An 18,414-nucleotide genomic window follows, 5' to 3' on the forward strand; every position below is an offset into this window, starting at 1 on the left:
AAGCTATCTAAGGATGGTACTATAGAACGCCACCTCAAGGTAGGCCTAGTGGCGCCATCTCTTGGTCAGGCCGGAAACTTATCAATCCACCCTCGTAATATGAGAAAGACCTTCAATTTCCCTAGAATTATCAAAGCTAGGGAAAACAGAAGTCACACTAGAGAATTTATGTGTACAAATTAAGTCTCTATAAGTCGCGGCACTTCAAAATATAACATCCATCTGTCTATTTTTGCGTATACTGTAATCATCAAAATAACGTCCAGAATACCTCTACGTTTTCGCCTATTTCCTGAATCTAGGGGAAAACTCGGACGTATAAGAGAAATTCTAAGACATTTTTTTATGGCCCGTGTGAACAGAAAATCCCTAGACTTTCCCTACTTGTTTCATCTAGGGAGAAAATGGTAAAAAACTGGAAATTTGAGTGGTAAAATTTATATTGAGAGAACAAAATTGGAGAGGAAATAGCATTTTTGTTATTTTTTGCATACATAATTCAATATAACATGAGCAAGACCTTCAATTTCCCTATATTTATCCTAACTAGGGGATACGGAAAGCATACTTGGAAAATTTTGCATTTAAATTTGATCTTTATGAGTCCTAACACATAAGAATATGACACCCGTACAACTATTTTTCCGTATATTGGAATTATCAAAATAACGTCCAGAAGATCCTTAGGTTTTCCACTATTTTCTGCATCTAGGGGAAAACTGAGACGTGTAGAAGAAATTCTGAGGCCAGATTCGGATTCAGCGGCTCAAAAATCCATAAAGCTAGCCTAGTCACTTGTCTCATACGGACAACTTTTTTTTGGGGGGTTGTGTTAATATTAAAACAATTATTACTCAAGTAGTATAGCCTCAGATTTTTTCTTAATTTAATCATTGAAATTTGACTAAAAATTAGTTGAACAGTAACTAAATGAATCAGTGACTGGTACTTCCAATTAATCCTTTTTAATGATTCGGATTTAAAAAGTTAATATTGAGGTTATCTCATGCAGGAATTTAGTGTATTCTTACGTTCAATTTCTAAAACAACAATTAATCATGAATTTTCAACTTAAAAGATCAGTTTCTAACTAAAAATAGAATAGTTAAATTATAAGTTACAAAAATAAGTCTTTAACCCAGGAAAAAACTACGAAGCGTCTCGTCGTCCCGAAATTTAAACAATTTTAATAGAAAATCGAAAAGTTAAGTTTTCGATACGAAAATGAATTTTTAACTAAATCAAATAAATTCTCCACGTAATAGTACAATTTTCAACGATATAGATGAATTTTTAACAAACAAGATTGAATTTCTACGAAACAAGATAAATTTTCCACGAAGAGTAAAATACAGCGCAACCCTTCAACAGCCCTGCTTTCTATAGCCCTTCCAAGAATTGACGCCGCGCCGCAGGTAGGTATAACCGGAGCTGCGCGGGGCTATAAACAGTTAGTTCCCACTTACCGTCAGCCCCAAAATCGGCGCTATAGAAGAGTTTCACTTTAGTTAAATTTGTTATTAAAAAATGGATTTTTTAACTAAAACGATAAACATAACAAAATTAATACTTAATCCAATAATTGAATTTTGTACAAAAAAAGACCAATTTTTGACAAAATACATGAATTTTTCAATTTTTGCAATACATACATGAGATTAGTATGCAACGACCACGCAGTTTTTAACTTAATGTTCAATCTCTGAAGTTAGATATTATCTACTGAAAACAGTATTTTTTACATGGGTCCCATATAAAAAAGAGTTTAATTTATACACTATTGATTGTAGAATCTAAACAGTTCTTACCATTTAGGTTAGAAATTAAATATGTAGCGAAGAAGATAAAACAAACCTTTTAGAAAAATTGGTATTTTTTCTCGCATTTCGTATAAGAGATAGAACTGCCCAAAGGATTATATTTTTATTCACATGAGAAATATAGCGCAAGGAAGTACTGACGATTTGGCAACACTGTTTACCTTGTTGATGAAGGCGCTCGTCAAATCCACGTGCGTAAGTAGCTAGCCGTAGCCACTAAACTCAGTGCGGTGTTGCCATGCTCGTTGCTTAACTAGTATGCAATGTATACGTATATTATAGGGTTTTTTGTGGCTAGAACGAGAGTGCAAAAACCTAATCAAAATTTGAGTGAAAGGTTAGTAGAAACGCAGTGGCGTTTTGAATCGGCCTGAGTAAAAATTTGGGACAAATTTCGCGCGCGTGAACTACCTTAAACTCTGCCCTGCTATTAGATTAATATGAAGAGGAATTTTTGTAGCAATTGCAAATGGCCGGAAAAAAGGGAGACTCGAACAGAGAGAGAAGGTACAGAAAGCATACTTGTGAGAAAGAGAGAGAGAGATGAAATACGTACATAACAAAATATCTTAAGGGGGTAGCCAGGTTTCAATTACCTTTTTTTCAACAACGTTTTTTTTGTTATTTATTTTTATTTAACATTTACAACTTTTTAGTATGTCGTAAGGCATGTTATTAACGAACAGAAAAAAATTTATTTTTGTATTTTTCATCAATATCCGGCCAATTTTTGGGCGATCTGATGACGCTATGTTGAAAAACGGTCTCCATGATTTTTCAACTTTGCGTCATATGGAACACAAAAACCAAAATTTTTCGTAAAGAGCACATAAATGGCTATAGCAAGAACCTCAATTATGAAAAAATAAAATTAATAAACAAATTGTGAAAGTTTTTGCGATTTCTCGTTTTTTTCTCACTTTTTTTAAACATTTAAACATTAACTAGATCAAATTGTTAATAAACATTAATGTAGAATCAAGATCGAGGTTCATACGATATCAAAGTCTTTTCTGAATATTTAAAAAAAAATTTGAATGAAATCGGTCCAGTAGATCGGCTGGAATTGTGGCGACGACCCCAAAAAAACGCGTTTCGAGATATTCATTCGCTTTTGAAGTTTGAAGTACGAAAAAGTGTGCGTTCCGACCGCTCGAGGCCTTTCGAAGTAATTCATTTTTCGGCCACTTCTGATATGCTCTGAGGTCAAAAAGGGTTTCTAACGTATTTCTAAGGATTCATAGCGACTGAAAAAGAAAAAAAAATCGATTTTTTTAAAATTTCAAACCTAGCTAACCCTTAAACGAATCTTCCAAATATTATTTCGGGCGATCTACAAGCAGTCCTCATACCTGTTTCAGGACAAGAGCTTACGCAGCCCCAAACACAAAAGCACAATTACTCCTCTCTAGAGTTTTCCTCACTCGGGAAAACCTATATACATGAAGTAATGCAGGCATGAACTAATAATAACTTTGTTTTGAAGAGACCACCTAATTTACAAACGATGAATATCTTTGAACCGCTCAATCAGACATATAAACTGTTTTTACATTCACTTCAAAAAAAAGTTATGGCATATTATTGATTAATAAATTAACGTAACACTTAATTGAATAAGGGAGATGTTTTTTAAATATACCATCGCGTCTTTTAAGAGCTGCTAGTCTTAATCCTGGAAGGAGAAGAAAATAGAGGGGCAACAGTGCCCTAGTGGTGAGGTACTGCCTATTGCGCAGATATATGCGGGAGACTATTTGTGAATTAATTAAATAAACCTAATTGATCTAATTGAAGTGACTATTTGATGCCGACCTTCCTACTTCGCTCTCCATAAAGTTGGTGCCAGATCAAAATTAATTTATACTTGGTCGGGTACGAAAAAGTGATGGAAGCAATCGAGTCTAAAATTTTCACGAAAGAAGGTCTTCTAGGTGAATATTATGCAAATTTGAGGACATTTAGTAGTAGGGGGTCAGCTACAAAGGAAGAAATTTCAAATATTTATTTTAAATTTATTATATTAAACCAATTTTTTCCAGGTCCAAGAATGATGTTAATGCCGGTGGTCTATTGACGCAGCTGTTCAAACCTTTAACCGAAATAAAAAGAATCTACATGACCAAACCAAGTTCATGGTACAACATTAAGTTCATACACTTCTAAGCTGATATCTCCAGGAAATAAGAATGCCACAATACGAATCACCAAAAGTTCAATCAATCGATATTGACTTTCAAAAAGTAAAATGCATTTTCAGTCAATTAACAGGCTTCCGAAGTCAGAAGAAGCAAATTCTGCACGGTGTGAGTGGTTTATTCAAATCTGGAGAGTTAACAGCAGTAATGGGTCCATCTGGTTCCGGTAAAACTACATTGCTTAACACCTTGACTGGGTTCCAAAGAAGTTTTGAAGGCAAGATTACCTACCGCACCGAAAGCGACGAGTTAAGTTGGCAAACCTTTAAAAAGTACTCTCGATACATCCAGCAAGAAAATTCCCTTCACGATTTTTTCACTGTCCAGGAAACAATGTCTTTCGCAGCAGAACTTAAAATTGATAGCCATTCGGATCGCAGTGTGAAACAGGAAAAAATGGATGAAATATTAAATTCTTTGGGTCTGATAAAGACCAAAGAGACACTTTGCGGTAATCTAAGTGGAGGGCAAAGAAAGAGATTTAGTATAGCTCTAGAGCTGATCAATAATCCTCTAGTACTTTTCTTGGATGAACCAACAACTGGATTGGATATTGTAGCAGCGATGCAGTGTGCAACAGTTTTGAAAAATTTAGCAAGGAAGAATAGAACTATCGTCTGTACTATTCACCAGCCTAGCACTGCTATTTATGAATTATTTGACCATGTCTATCTAATCGCGGAAGGTCTTTCTGTCTATCAAGGAGATCCTATGCAGATAGTGAGCTTCTTTGGCAGTTTTGGTCTTACCTGTCCGAAATATCACAATCCTGCAGATTACGCGCTGGAGGTGAGTTTGAAAACTCATTACTGTAAAGGGAATTTATATTGGAGGGCACAAAGAGCTTTTTCCGGAAATATAGTTTTGTTCTATTTCTTAATTGTCCATCAGGGAAGTTCGAGAGAAATGTGTCGTATAACAATAAGAGTAGCTATATCGCAGAGTACATAATGATAGCCGGTCACAGTGATCATGGAAAGCCTGCGCAACGCTACTCTAGTTGCTGGTTTTTATCCGAAAAACAATTCTTCAAATAAACAAAGAGAAAAACATTGTTCGGATAGAGCTCTCTGTACCCTCTAATATAAATGCTTCAAATTATGTGGTAAGAATATTAAATGATAAAATCCATCTGTGTATACGGAACTGGTAAAAACAAATTAGTGAACCCACATTTTACAAGCACTCTCGACGAAAATGAAAAAGTAAAGGAGCTGAGTGAAGTTGAAATTTTGATTTTAATCATAATAAAAACACAAATTCAAATAGTTTCAAATAGTTGATGTTAATTTCCCCAACAGGTGATGTCTAATGAACATGGAAACTTCAACAAACGACTGGCGGCTGTTCAAGACTCTTCTTGGAGGAAGAGAAATGTGGAGATTATACACGAAAAAATGAAAACTTTCAGTGTGAATTCGCCTTCTGAAATCAGAAAGGCGGCGATTATTGCCAAATACTGTCTGATGAGGTACTACAAAGACTGGCTTGGAACATTACTTAAGTTTATAATTTATACAACCACATCCATATTTGTAGGACTGACGTATTTTGACATTGGGATGAATGCTTTTAAAGTCAAAAGTAATATTGGAATGATGGTATTTGTCTCCATATGTCTCTTTTTTGTTAGCATAATGCCCGCTGTTTTAAAATTTCCATTTGAACTGCACATTCTTAGGAAAGAGCACTTAAACGACTGGTACAAAATCAGGACCTATTTTTTCTGCTTTCTTATAATTCATCTACATGTACAGCTTTTATTTATCACCTATTCTGTAGGTATTGTGTATATTATGACTAGTCAGCCCCCAGAATGGAATAGGTTTTTCTTGTTTGAAATTATGATTGTTCTGATTTGCTTCATTGGAGAAGGTATAGGTCTAATTTGTGGTACTATGCTTTCTCCACTTGCAGGAACTTTTGCAGCAATTGTAGTTTCTGTAACAAATATTCCTTTTTGTGGTTATTTTATATTATTTTCTCATATGAGTCGGTTTATGTACAATGTCAGTAAACTCGTGTTTTCAAGTTATTGTTTGGAAGGCTCACTTCAAGCTATTTATGGGTTGAACCGCCAAAAGCTTGACTGTCCTCCCGATCAATATATCTGCTTTTATCGCTATCCGAAAGTCTTACTACTTATAATTGGGGTTAAGGAAGAGCAAGTGCTTCTAGACACCGCGATTTTAACCGGTCATGCCACCATTTTATTCATTCTTGCATATATTTGTCTGAAAATGAAGGTATCGTCGATTTAACTTTGCTTTCTTTGAGCTCCTTTTCTTGCAAAGAATGTGCTTATTATGCTTCAGATTCAGATTCAGTATTTAGTTTTTTCTCATCACATTTTTTATACAACTATAAGTATTTTATTTTTTCTCCGTGAGAAAAAATGTAAATAAAAATCTTTAAAGGTTTTTGCTTTAAATAATGTAAGAAATTGCTTGTAAACTTCAATTTGTAGTTTTAGATATCAAGTATAATAAATATTGTACCGTTGTGAAAAACGAAGTGACCTCCAGACTCTACGCATATAGAGTCATACAATCTACAAACATATTTCAATCCACGATTGGGAGAGTCTTCGACACTTTTGAATTTCGACATATGTTGTGACACTTTGATGCCATTTGTAACCTTAAGATATAATTTATAGAACAAAACAGCGATATTAAAGGATAATGGAATAAGAAATTTAATTAAATAGTTATGCAGAATAAAAAATATGAAGGGATAAACTATATGTATGAAAATCCAGACTACGAAAAAGTTTTTTACATATTACTTTTTGTCATTAAAAATAATAAGCAAATATGATATCATACCAATGATGATTTTTAATTATCATTGGGGGCTTTTGTTATTGTTCATGTTTATGCGTATGTAAATGGTAATTTAATATTCTGTACACATTCTAAATTATTGTGCTTATTAAGAAAAGGATCCTAATTTTCGACTTGGCTTGCTATACGTATTTATGTATATTTTAGTTTTTTCTTACTCGATAAAAATTGTCGTTGATTATTTTAGCATTAAAGATGATTAATTATGTACAGCTGCTGTTTTTCCAAACAAAAAAGAAAAGTTAGCCAACGAGTCTTCGTCAGAAAAACTTGGTGGGGCAAGGTATGCAAAATCGTTAAAAAAGACTTGAAGATTCAACTTGTAAAAGTCATATTTCCGCACTCATGCTAGTTACTGAATATCTGTTCATAGTGCTACATTCTATTCCATGTAAGTAATTCTATTGTCATAATTTTTGGGAAATTTGAACATGTCTTTCTCATAACCAGACAAATGTTAAGAAATACAGAATTTTGAGGATATTTTGAAGAGTCCCAGTGAATGTGCCAAATCAGAGTGTTGTTTCTTTTCGCTCAGTATAATACTCTTTTTAATTACTTAGAACTTGTTCGATTGCACTTTGATTAACAACTAGTTAAATAGTAACTAACTGAATCAGTGACTGATAGTCTTTATTCATTATTTATTATTAATGCGGATTTAGAGAGTGAATGTATATCGAGTAAAATTTAATAAGTAATTTGTAAAGAAATAAGGTATAAGTCAAAGCGTTAAAAATTCAAATATTTCATTTCCAATTAAAAAATCAAGAAATTAAATGATTTATAGATTAAAATGTCGAAAGCAGGACAACTTGAACATGTTAAAATATGAATAATTTAAGACTCAAATATAGAAAGTTAGGTCGTTTATAATTGAGAGATATTAAAATTGTATTATTTATCAATAAAAGCGTTCAAGCCTGAGAAAATATAACTTAAAACATTTTGAATTTGAATCAATTGTATGTCAAAGCGAATCAAGTTTCACAATTTAATGTTCAAAACTTCATTGAATCTTTTAAAGGCAAAGCTTCTAAAATTGTAAAATTAGACAAATTCCTCTAAAGTCGAAAAATGAATTGATTTATTCCAAAAAAACTTTAAAACTAATTAGTATTTTTAAATGAAAAACATTAAAAATTTCTACTCCGGAACGTTAAGACTGAAACGAAAGCGAACTTCAAATAAAAATGAAAAATAATTTAGTCGACAAAAATTTAAATATTAAAACTTTTTTATACTCAAACCCTTTAACCTTTCAATTATTTGAATTATATTTAAATTGGTAAAAATTAATCAATTTTTAATTGCTAATTTAACTATTCAAGATTCCACCAATTCAATTTTCATTGCATAATTACAACCTAGGAAAGGGAAAACTTAAAAATTGAGTTTTCAATATGAAAATTCAGAACTCTAAAATTATAAACATTTAAAATGACCGAACTTATTCATTTACTGATTTGTCAATTTCAATAGTTGATTTTTTTTCTTTTTTCTTTTAAACTCAATTCAAAATTGTTTAAATTCAAATCTTCCTTAAGAATTATTATTCACTCTTGAAATTTTCCAATCATATATTTTTCAATTGGAACTTATTTATTTGTTTAAATCTTCAACCGAAAGTCGGACAATTTTAAGATATCACAATCAAAAATTATAAATTAAAGAATTCAAAGCAATATTGCTGTGATATGGTTCCATTTTTGACATTATACAATTTGGCCCACGACAAAAGACTTGAAAATTATCCTAATGACATCTTTAATTTCCATAAAAGTTAAAAAAGTTATATGCTTTTCAGCACTGAAAATTTTCAAAAAATGAAAAAAAAAATTTTGATAGATTAAGAAATATCAATCCAAATTTATGCAAAATAAAAAATATATGACAAAACGATTCTCATGAAATTTGTTAATTAACACCAAATTCAAAAAGTTAGATCATTTTCAAAAATATGCAAGTTTTGTTTTTAAGACTTCCCTACGTTAGAAGCGTTATATTAAATAGATTTTAAAAGAGATTTGCCAATTATCATGATAAAAATTTTTAATTATACACAAATTAAAAATGTTCTAGATTAATTAATCAAATTAGAGTTCTCTTAGAACTAAAGTTTGAACAAACGGAATCAAAATTCTAATGTCTCTATGCAGTAAATTAAAAAAATTAATTGTGTTTCCGTATTAACATTATATTGAGTTAAAGAAATCATTTCTCAACCAAAAAAAAAAATGAATTTTCAATGGTATCAGTTAGTTTTCAACATAACAGATAAATATTCAATTAAATTTTTAACGAAGTATTTCAACTTTCAACCACGCAGTAGAATTTTTATCTAGAAAAGATGAGAAATATTTTCATTTTATATCACGAACAGTTGAATTCAGAAAAAAGAACTTTCAACCGTCATTCAAGAAAGTAAGAAAATATTAACAAAATGTAGACTTTTTAAATCAAAAAGACGAATGTAAATAAAAGACATTTGAATTTTCAACAAAAAAGTTTATGTTTAACCAAAAGAAGTACTTTTAACGAAAATGGTCAAACTTTTAACAAAATAATTACATTTTTTAACCAAATAATAAAATCCGTAACTAAAAAGATGAATTTGAAACAAAATAGTTGGACGTTGCACAAGAAACCATTAACTGTTAATCAAACAGTTGAACTTTCATACCAAAAGAGAAAAAATTTTATTAAAAGAAATTCATTTTCAAAGCAAAACAGCAAATTTAAAACTTATTTTCAAAATTATACTTTATGTAGAATTTATATGAAATATTATTTTTATTTTAGAATTATTAGCCATGCTGTATGTCATTTTATATAAATTCTCGTTCGAGCATCATAATGCTGTTCATTAAATGTTTTTTTTGTTGAGATGGTGACGATAATCCATGAATTATCATTTTAATCCAAACAATACCTGAAATGCACTTTGAACTTGCAACAAACAAATAAGTAGATCCCATGTTACGACGTATAAGAAATTTTAATTGCGAAATAATCAATCTTGTTTCAGTTTTTATTTCCCAGTTTAGCTTCATATTCATGATTACGTTTACCACATCAATTCAATATCTAGAGGCGTAATCTGTCACCCGTTAAAGACTCTAGCATTAAAGTCTTCAATCCAATTAAGACAAGGTTCTTGGACTTTAAAAACCTTTTTTTGAAATTTGCGATGTTATTATCTTTATAACCCTTTAAAAATCGGACGCTGCGGGGATTAGAACTAATACCTATATAGTCTATGACTAACGCAATCTACCCCAAACCGAGGAGTAAACTTAGTAACCGAGAGGGAGTTGCACTATGGGTTTTGTCCACAGAGGTTCGAAATATTTTTAACAATTAGTTAAGATTGACTAATTTATCTATTGCAGAGTTCTAATTAATTAAGAACATTTTGGCTCTCTAAATCTGAATCAGCGATAAGTATACCGCTAATTCAAATCAGTGTTTATACGCTGGCAAATCAATGAAATTAGGCTTTTAAGCAGTGAAACTTCACTGATCAGCAGCTAAAGTTCACTGTTTTAGCAGCGTATATACGCTGAATTGCATTAGCGATATACTTTTCGCTGATTCCGATTCAGAAAGTGGGGTACTACGGTAACGGAAACTCATCATAAAATTAAAAAAGTTATCTCTCCCGATTATCTGAAAAATATTTCCGCTTGGGCTAACTGTTGGTATCCGATAAAAATCGTTTTATATATGTGGTTTGGTATAAAGCAACAGAGAAAAAACTGGGGGTTCACTAAAGTTGCGGCTCAAATAAAAGTTCGTAACCTTTAGAACTGGAGCTTAAATAGATACCTCTAGATCGCCAAAAGGGCTCCTTTTGAGCGCACTTTTTACGATCAACATGGAGGCACATTAACAGACCAACCGTTTGCAAGGTAGGGCTGGTAAGTTAAGAATCGATTTGTAGTTATCGACCGATGGCTTGAGACGAAAAGTTTCTTGCATATGAATATGCCTTTATGTTGAGAACATTGCCACATAATCCGCAAATGATATTTATCAAGTCATTATATAATTTTTAATTAAGGTAATATTTCGTACTTAAATTATATTAATTAAGTTATGTCCAACAAAATTCAATTACATGTGTGCTTTAAGGTAAATATTGTGCTATTAATTACACATAATATCCAAGTGAGCTAAGCGAAAAATAGGCACTTTAGAAATAGGCTCAATTACAATTGAACCCCAAGTGTGGGATCATTTAGAGCTCATTTATCGTTTTGAGCCCCTTTTCAGCAAGTAGGGTTCATTTTTATTGCAGCTCCTTTGGAACCAAAAATGGGTTCAAATTGAAAACGACAGTTTGTTTAATTAATAACATAATTTTTAACTTAAAACATACCTGTTATCAAAATCTGATGGCAAGGTACAAAATATTACCTCAATTACAAAATATATAATGACTTCATAAATATCATTTGCAAGTTATGCAATAAAGTTGTCCACATAAAGGCATATTCATATAAACGAAGCTTTTCGTCTCAAGTCAACGGTCGATAACTGTAAATAGATTCCTTACTTAACAGCCTTACTTTGCAAGCGTTTGGTTTTTGAATGCGTCTTCATGTTCTTTTTAAGAGGTTCATTTTTCCTGAAGCTCTTTTAGAACAAAAATGGATTCTAATAGAAACCTTAGTATTGAAGTTAAAGATTCTAAAGTTTTCATGAAGAAGCTCTTTTCGGTAAATATTATTCAAATTCTGGGACATTTAGAACAAATTCTTCAAACAGGGGACAGGATGTAAAGCCTAAATTTGTAAACATTCGATCAAATTTGTTACATCAATTCCATTTTTGCAGGTCCTACAATGATTCTAACGCGGATGGCCTATTGATTCAGCAGTCCAAATCTTCAGCTGAAATAAAAAGAATCTACGTTACTAAACCCAATTCATGAATTAACATCAAACGCATACACTTCCACGCTGATAAATCCAGAAAATAAAATGTCTCAATACGAAAAACAAAACGTTCACACAATCAATATTGATTTTCAAAAAGTAAAATGTACTTTCAGTCGATTTACAGGTTTCCGAAGTGAAAGGAAGCAAATTTTGCACGGCGTGAGTGGTTTATTCAAATCTGGAGAATTAACAGCAGTTATGGGTCCATCTGGTTCCGGTAAAACCACATTGCTCAACACCTTGACCGGTTTCCAAAAAAATTTCGAAGGCAAGATCACCTACCGCACCGAAAGCGATGAGCTAAGTTGGCAAAGCTTCAAAAAGTACTCTCGATATATTCAACAAGAAGATGCCCTTCACGCATTTTTCACTGTCCAGGAAACAATGTCTTTCGCAGCAGAACTTAAGATGGACAGCCATCTGGATCGCAGGGAGAAACAGAAAATAATGGATGAAATATTAAATTCTTTGGGTCTGATAAAGACCAAAGAGACACTTTGCGGTAATCTAAGTGGGGGGCAAAGAAAGAGATTTAGTATAGCTCTAGAGCTGATCAATAATCCTCTAGTACTTTTCTTGGATGAACCAACAACTGGATTGGATATTGTAGCGGCGATGCAGTGTGCAATCGTTTTGAAAAATTTAGCAAAGAAGAATAGAACTATAGTATGTACTATTCATCAGCCTAGCACTGCTATTTATGAATTGTTTGACCATGTCTATCTAATCGCGGAAGGTCGTTCCGTCTACCAAGGAGATCCTATGCAGATAGCGAGCTTCTTTGGGAGTGTTGGCCTCACCTGTCCTAAATATCACAATATTGCAGACTACGCGATGGAGGTAAGGTAGGAACTTGAATACTGCGTTCAACTTGTCTCCAACTTTGATGGTCATTCTTATTGCGAAAATCTTTAAAAATTGTGTTCTTGTAGTCGTGCGTCAATGAATCGATTGGAGGTAAGGGTGTCAGGGAGCATAGCCACACGCGTATATCAAATAATGGCAATCTCTATTTGATACGCTATGGACTTTGGAAATAAAGTAATACGCCGATTCGCTCAAAAAGGCATTTTTACTATAATTCTAGTAACAAATCGCCTATTAGAGTTTAAGCTTGTAATCAGTCTATAACATTTTGTTCTCTTCACATCATATTACTTACTATTTCAAGTATTTGCCTAATTAAATCTTCATAAAATTATACAATCTTTACATTTGAATACTATTAAAAAAATAGTTATTGTACTAGAGAGAAACTGACAGTAAACACTTCCATAAATCCTTTCCGTTTCTTCAATGTGAGGCCCGAGTTCGGACTCCTCTCTTCCGACAATCGACATGCCGCTCAACAAGTTGCGCCGGTGTGCGTCGCATATGCGTGAGGATGGATACAAATGAGATAATTTGAGTATGGAGATAACTAGACGAAATGTGCGGAAGAGACGCCAACTTACTGATAGTTGTGCCTCTTTTGGGAGTCTAATCTCAGTTTCTCTCTGATTGTACAGGAGAAAACACTGTCATTAAAAAATGCACAGTTGTCACTAACCCATCCACTCGTATGAAGACCACAAAACATTAATAATTATTAACAAGGAATGGGAACACTGCTGCCACCATGCTTTTAGTATTAGAAAACAACTACTTCACAAATCTTGTACTTTTAATAACTGACAGTGTCACTAACTAGTTTCTTCACCTTCAATGCTTTAGATTATATGGTGAAATATTAAATAAAACGATCCATCCGTGTAGACGTAATCTGCCAAAAAATAGAGTACATTTTTGTAAACTAACGTTTTACAAGCACTCTTGATGAAAGTACAAAAATAAAGGAATTGAGTGAAGTTAACATGTTGATTTTTAGCATAATAAGAACACAAATTCAAATAATTTCAAATAGATTGCGTTCATTTCTTCAACAGGTGATGTCTAATGAACATGGAAAATTCAACAAACGATTGGCGGCTGCACAGTACTCTTCTTGGAGGAAGAAAGATGTGGAGATTATACAAGAAGAAAAAATGAAAACTTTCATCGTGAATTCGCCTTCTGAATTTAGAAAGGCAGTGCTTATTTCCAAGTTCTGTCTGATGAGGTACTACAAAGATTGGCTTGGAACATTACTCAAATTTTTAATTTATACAACCACAGCCATATTTGTAGGACTGACGTATTTTGACATTGGCATGAATGCTTTTAAAGTTCAAAGTAATATTGGAATGATGGTATTTGTCTCTATAAGTCTCTTTTTTGTTAGCATAATGCCCGCTGTTTTGAAATTTCCCTTTGAGCTGCACATTCTTAGGAAAGAGCACTTAAACGGCTGGTACAAAATCAGGACCTATTTTTTCTGCTTTCTTATAATTCATCTACATGTACAGCTTTTATTTATCACCTATTCTGTAGGTATTGTATATATCATGACTAGTCAGCCACTAGAATGGTATAGGTTTTTCATGTTTGAAATTATGTTAGTTTTGATTTGCTTCATTGGCGAAGGTATAGGTCTAATTTGTGGTACTATGCTTTCTCCACTTGCTGGAACTTTTGCAGGAATTGTAGTTGGTGTAATAAACGTTCCTTTTTGTGGTTATTTTATATTATTTCCTCATATGAGTTGGCTTATGTACCATGTTAGTAAACTCATGTTCTCAGGGTATTGTTTAGAAGGCTTACTGCATGCTATTTATGGGTTCAACCGTGAAAAACTTGACTGTCCTAGCGATCAAGATATCTGCTTTTATCGCTATCCGAAAGTCTTACTACTTGTAGCTGGGGTTAAGGAAGAGCAAGTGCTTCTAGACACCGCGATTTTAACCGGTCATGCCATGATTTTATTCATTCTTGCATATATTTGTCTGAAAATGAAGTTATCGTCGATTTAACTTTTTTGCTTCAAACCGCGAAAATATTCCGCGAAATATTTCAGTCATTTTTTGATTCTATAACATTGCTTTTTAAGTTGGCAAATTGTCGTACATCAACCAAAATATTGGAAAACACTGACATGCATGCAGGCTAACATCATATACGCCGTTGCAAAAGTTGCTTACAGTGGGCATATCGATACAAGACCGAGGCAACCAATGAACGTTGCTGGATAAAAATATATTGACGACTCGGGACAGAGATGGAAGCCACTCCAGATCGAAAATTATTGAAAGTGTACATTTCAAGATTCTAATTTAAGGAATATTCACGTTTTTCTATGTTAGGGTAAAAATTATTATTTTCGGATTTAAGTGGCGGCTGACACTGGGACTTTTAGTGAATCTATTTTTACTATACTCATATCCAGAAGTTTTTTCCAGTTTTTTTGCCGGTTTTTTCCTGATTGGCAAACATTTTTTACAGTCAATAAAATTATAAAAGTCGAACTCTAAGCCTAAATATTTTTACATTTTCATTAATAAAAAATGACTAAAGATATTAAATCACCCAAAATGGTACTCTAGAATCTTGAAATTGAAGTTTCAAAGTTTTTTTTCTTCAAAAATGTTGTATTAAATTGATCAAAAATTGACAGGGAAAAATGGAAGGTACTGACGTTTTCAATTGAACAATTTAAAATTAAATGCAGATAAACTGCAAAATTTAGAATTTTTAACTTTTAAAAACTAATGAGTTTAAAGATTTAGATTCAATTCTAAAAATATAAATCCACGTTATCATTTTCAATTCTCCAAATTTAAGAATGAATTAAATTTTCAAAATTAGATTATTTTAAACAATTTTAAGCTAGAAAAGTTGATAAATAAAAAATTAAATTTTTTGAAGCTGAACACTACTTAAATAAGAAGTTAAATTATTTTCATCTCAAGTCGTTTAAAAATCCTTTTTGAATTCTTTTTGAAATTTTTTTAGAACTTCTAAATGTCTTTTGAAATTAACTAATTTTTCCTGAAAGTTTTAGAAAATCCTGCAAAATTTTCAAAAACCTTCTTAAAATCGTTTAGATTCTTTTTTAAACAATTTTGCAAATCTTTTTAAATATTCTTTTAAAACAATATTCCAAAATGAAAAATCCTATTTAATTTTCTTAGGAATCTTACGAAAATGTTTTTATTTATTTGAAGCATTTCACAATTCTAAACACGTTTATAATTTTTTTGGAAATCTGCAAAAATCTAAATTTTATTTAAATTAGGATGTGGCTATTTGCTCTGAAATTTCGGTAGGAACTACTAAAATTTTTTCTACAAATAATAAGTGTTCGATTGCTCTTTAAACACTAAAATTCAACAATTTTACTTACAAATTAAACTTTTTAAAAATAACAATCAAAATAGTAATGTTCAACGCCTAAAAGCTCTTCGAAATTTTAACGATTCAAGGCTTTCTATGTCAAATAATTAAGTTTCAAATTGTTTACTTTTAAAGATTCGGTTTGAATTCATTCGTCTTACATAAACAGTCAAATATTGCTAAATATGAAATAATTATTTTTTTCTTAATTAAAAAATTTTAAATTAAATGGATTATAAATGGAATATTTTAGACAGGAACTATATTTTTAATTTAGTGGAAGTTTATAATTACAAAATTCATTATTATGAACTAATTTTTAAATTAAAAATAGTTGCTAAAATTTCAATCGTATGTTTGAATATTTAAAATGATAAGAGTTTCGAATTCAAGCAGTTTAATTTTCAGTTTAATTTAATTTTAAAATTCCTAAATTTGAACGGATTTAGAATCGCTTTGACAAATCAATTATTGTTTCCCTTTCAAAATAATTTATTTATATTAACATTTAATAACATACACTTACTTTTTATCAAGAATTTGATACTTAAAATGCTTTTAATTTGTAATTATTCAAGTCTTCAAGACAGCTATTTTGAAATTCTTTAAAATAAAAATTAGAAGTGGAGAATTTTTTTTTAATAGAAGATTTTCGAATTACACATTTCAGACTGAATGATATCATAATTGAAAAAGATAACCATTCAACTAGTTATTTTTAAAACCATTGAAATCGAACTTAGACAGGTTTTTGCTTCTAAATATTTGTAAAATTCCCGGTCAAAAAATAAATTCACTGCCATTTCCGGATTTTTCCCGGTCTCAAAAAGTTCCCGGTCATTTCCCGGTTTCCCATTTAAGCGGCTACCCTGAATTTTCAACTTCACAATGCCCCATCTCGAAATGCCTGGAATCCATCCAGCTATACGCCCCTACACGGAACTTTATTTCGGACAAAAGGGCCCTTTTCATGCTTTTCACATTTAAAAGTATAGTCACAAGTTCACCTTTATGGCTGCCTTCAACGCTGGTGGTTTTATATGACTGATTCCCGAAATGTAATGTAACTCTTTGATGATTTAATTTTTAACCTGGAGATTATAAATAGAAAATATGTACGAATAAATAATGTTTATGAGAAGGTAGGCAATAATCTTACGACAAAGTATTGTACACGCTATTTTTGTATATATGTATATAGGTATATCTTTATACATGCGAGAATAAATAAATAAAATTCATAATAATGATTAAAAATAATCAACCATTATTATATTATACCAATAATTATTTTAATCATCCTTGTGGATTTTTGTGGTTGTTTTGGTTTATGCGTGTGTAAATATTAACTTAATGCCTTGAACAAATTTTAAATTAAGTTACTTATTATAAGAGAAAGAGCTTTATTTTCGACTTCTTTTGTTATACGTATTTATGTACAATTATGAACATAAGCTGATTTTATTTATCAAAATACAATATTGGGAAAATAGAAATTTATTGTATCTACCCAAACAAATTATATAGTAGAAATTTTATTTAAAAAATTGCTTTTTGATCTATGGAATTATTTTAATAAATAGATCGATAGTGGCAGCATTGCAGGGTTAATATATATTGTTTGTTCTGAATTAAGTTAATACGACGTGGAGTTAATATGTATTTTTTAAATTCTGTATCACACGTTATTCTACAACTATTATATTATTATTATTATAACTATTAAATTGCCAAAACATAATTTGCCAGTAGCAACTCGTTTTCGAAAAAGTCGACTCTTTTCAACATTTTTCTTTTATGAATTTAAATGTTTATTTATTAAATTTTTATACTGAATTAAACAGTTAAAAATCAAACAATTTAACTGTTGAAAACACAATGTTCAATTTTCAACAGTTAAAAATGCAAATTTCATCAATTTTCAACACTTGAATTTATTACTGTATTCCCAACTCTTGAAAATTCAATTTCTCATTTTTTTTCAACTATAAATTTTCTTACATTTTCAACAGTTAAAATTACATTTTCTTGAACGTTCAACAGTTAAAAATTCAATTTTTAATTTTGTGCAATTGTCAACAATTGAATTTTCAAGTGTCTCCATATTCAAACAATTTGATTTTTTAATGTTCAAAAAATTTTTTTTGTTGAATATTAATTTTCTTAAGCAAGAATTTGACTATTCGAATTTTTTTAAATTAATTTTTTTGCTGAAAATTAACTATTCTATTTTTGGATAAAAATTTGTCGTTTTCAGTTAAAAATGTAAATATTAATCTTTTCGAATGAAAATTCAACTGCTTGGTTGAAAGATAATATACTTTTTTTCTTAAATTCAATTCGCTAATTGAAGATCCAT

At 31.1% G+C, this 18,414-nt stretch overlaps 2 protein-coding genes across 8 annotated transcripts in view; one reads left to right on the top strand and one right to left on the bottom strand.

Annotated features, from left to right (window-relative positions):
* The window catches only part of LOC117174377 (vacuolar protein sorting-associated protein 13D), a 277,354-nt gene that overhangs the window by 225,208 nt on the left and 33,732 nt on the right, over positions 1–18,414 (bottom strand). The window lies entirely within an intron of this gene.
* LOC117174378 (ATP-binding cassette sub-family G member 1-like) lies at positions 7,184–15,453 on the top strand. 6 transcript variants are annotated; one of them, XM_033363452.1, is made up of 3 exons: positions 7,184–7,255; positions 11,704–12,652; positions 13,711–15,453. In XM_033363452.1, the coding sequence occupies exons 2-3, from the start codon at positions 11,850–11,852 to the stop codon at positions 14,693–14,695; spliced, it is 1,788 nt and encodes a 595-aa protein (XP_033219343.1). In that variant the 5' UTR covers positions 7,184–7,255; positions 11,704–11,849; the 3' UTR covers positions 14,696–15,453. The 6 variants fall into 6 exon arrangements, with proteins under 6 accessions (XP_033219343.1, XP_033219344.1, XP_033219347.1 ...); XM_033363453.1 differs by having other exon boundaries at positions 11,704–12,647; positions 13,733–15,453; XM_033363456.1 differs by having other exon boundaries at positions 11,704–12,647; positions 13,711–13,856.

This window comes from Belonocnema kinseyi, chromosome 6 (genome assembly GCF_010883055.1).
Source record: "Belonocnema kinseyi isolate 2016_QV_RU_SX_M_011 chromosome 6, B_treatae_v1, whole genome shotgun sequence".
NCBI lineage: Eukaryota > Metazoa > Arthropoda > Insecta > Hymenoptera > Cynipidae > Belonocnema > Belonocnema kinseyi.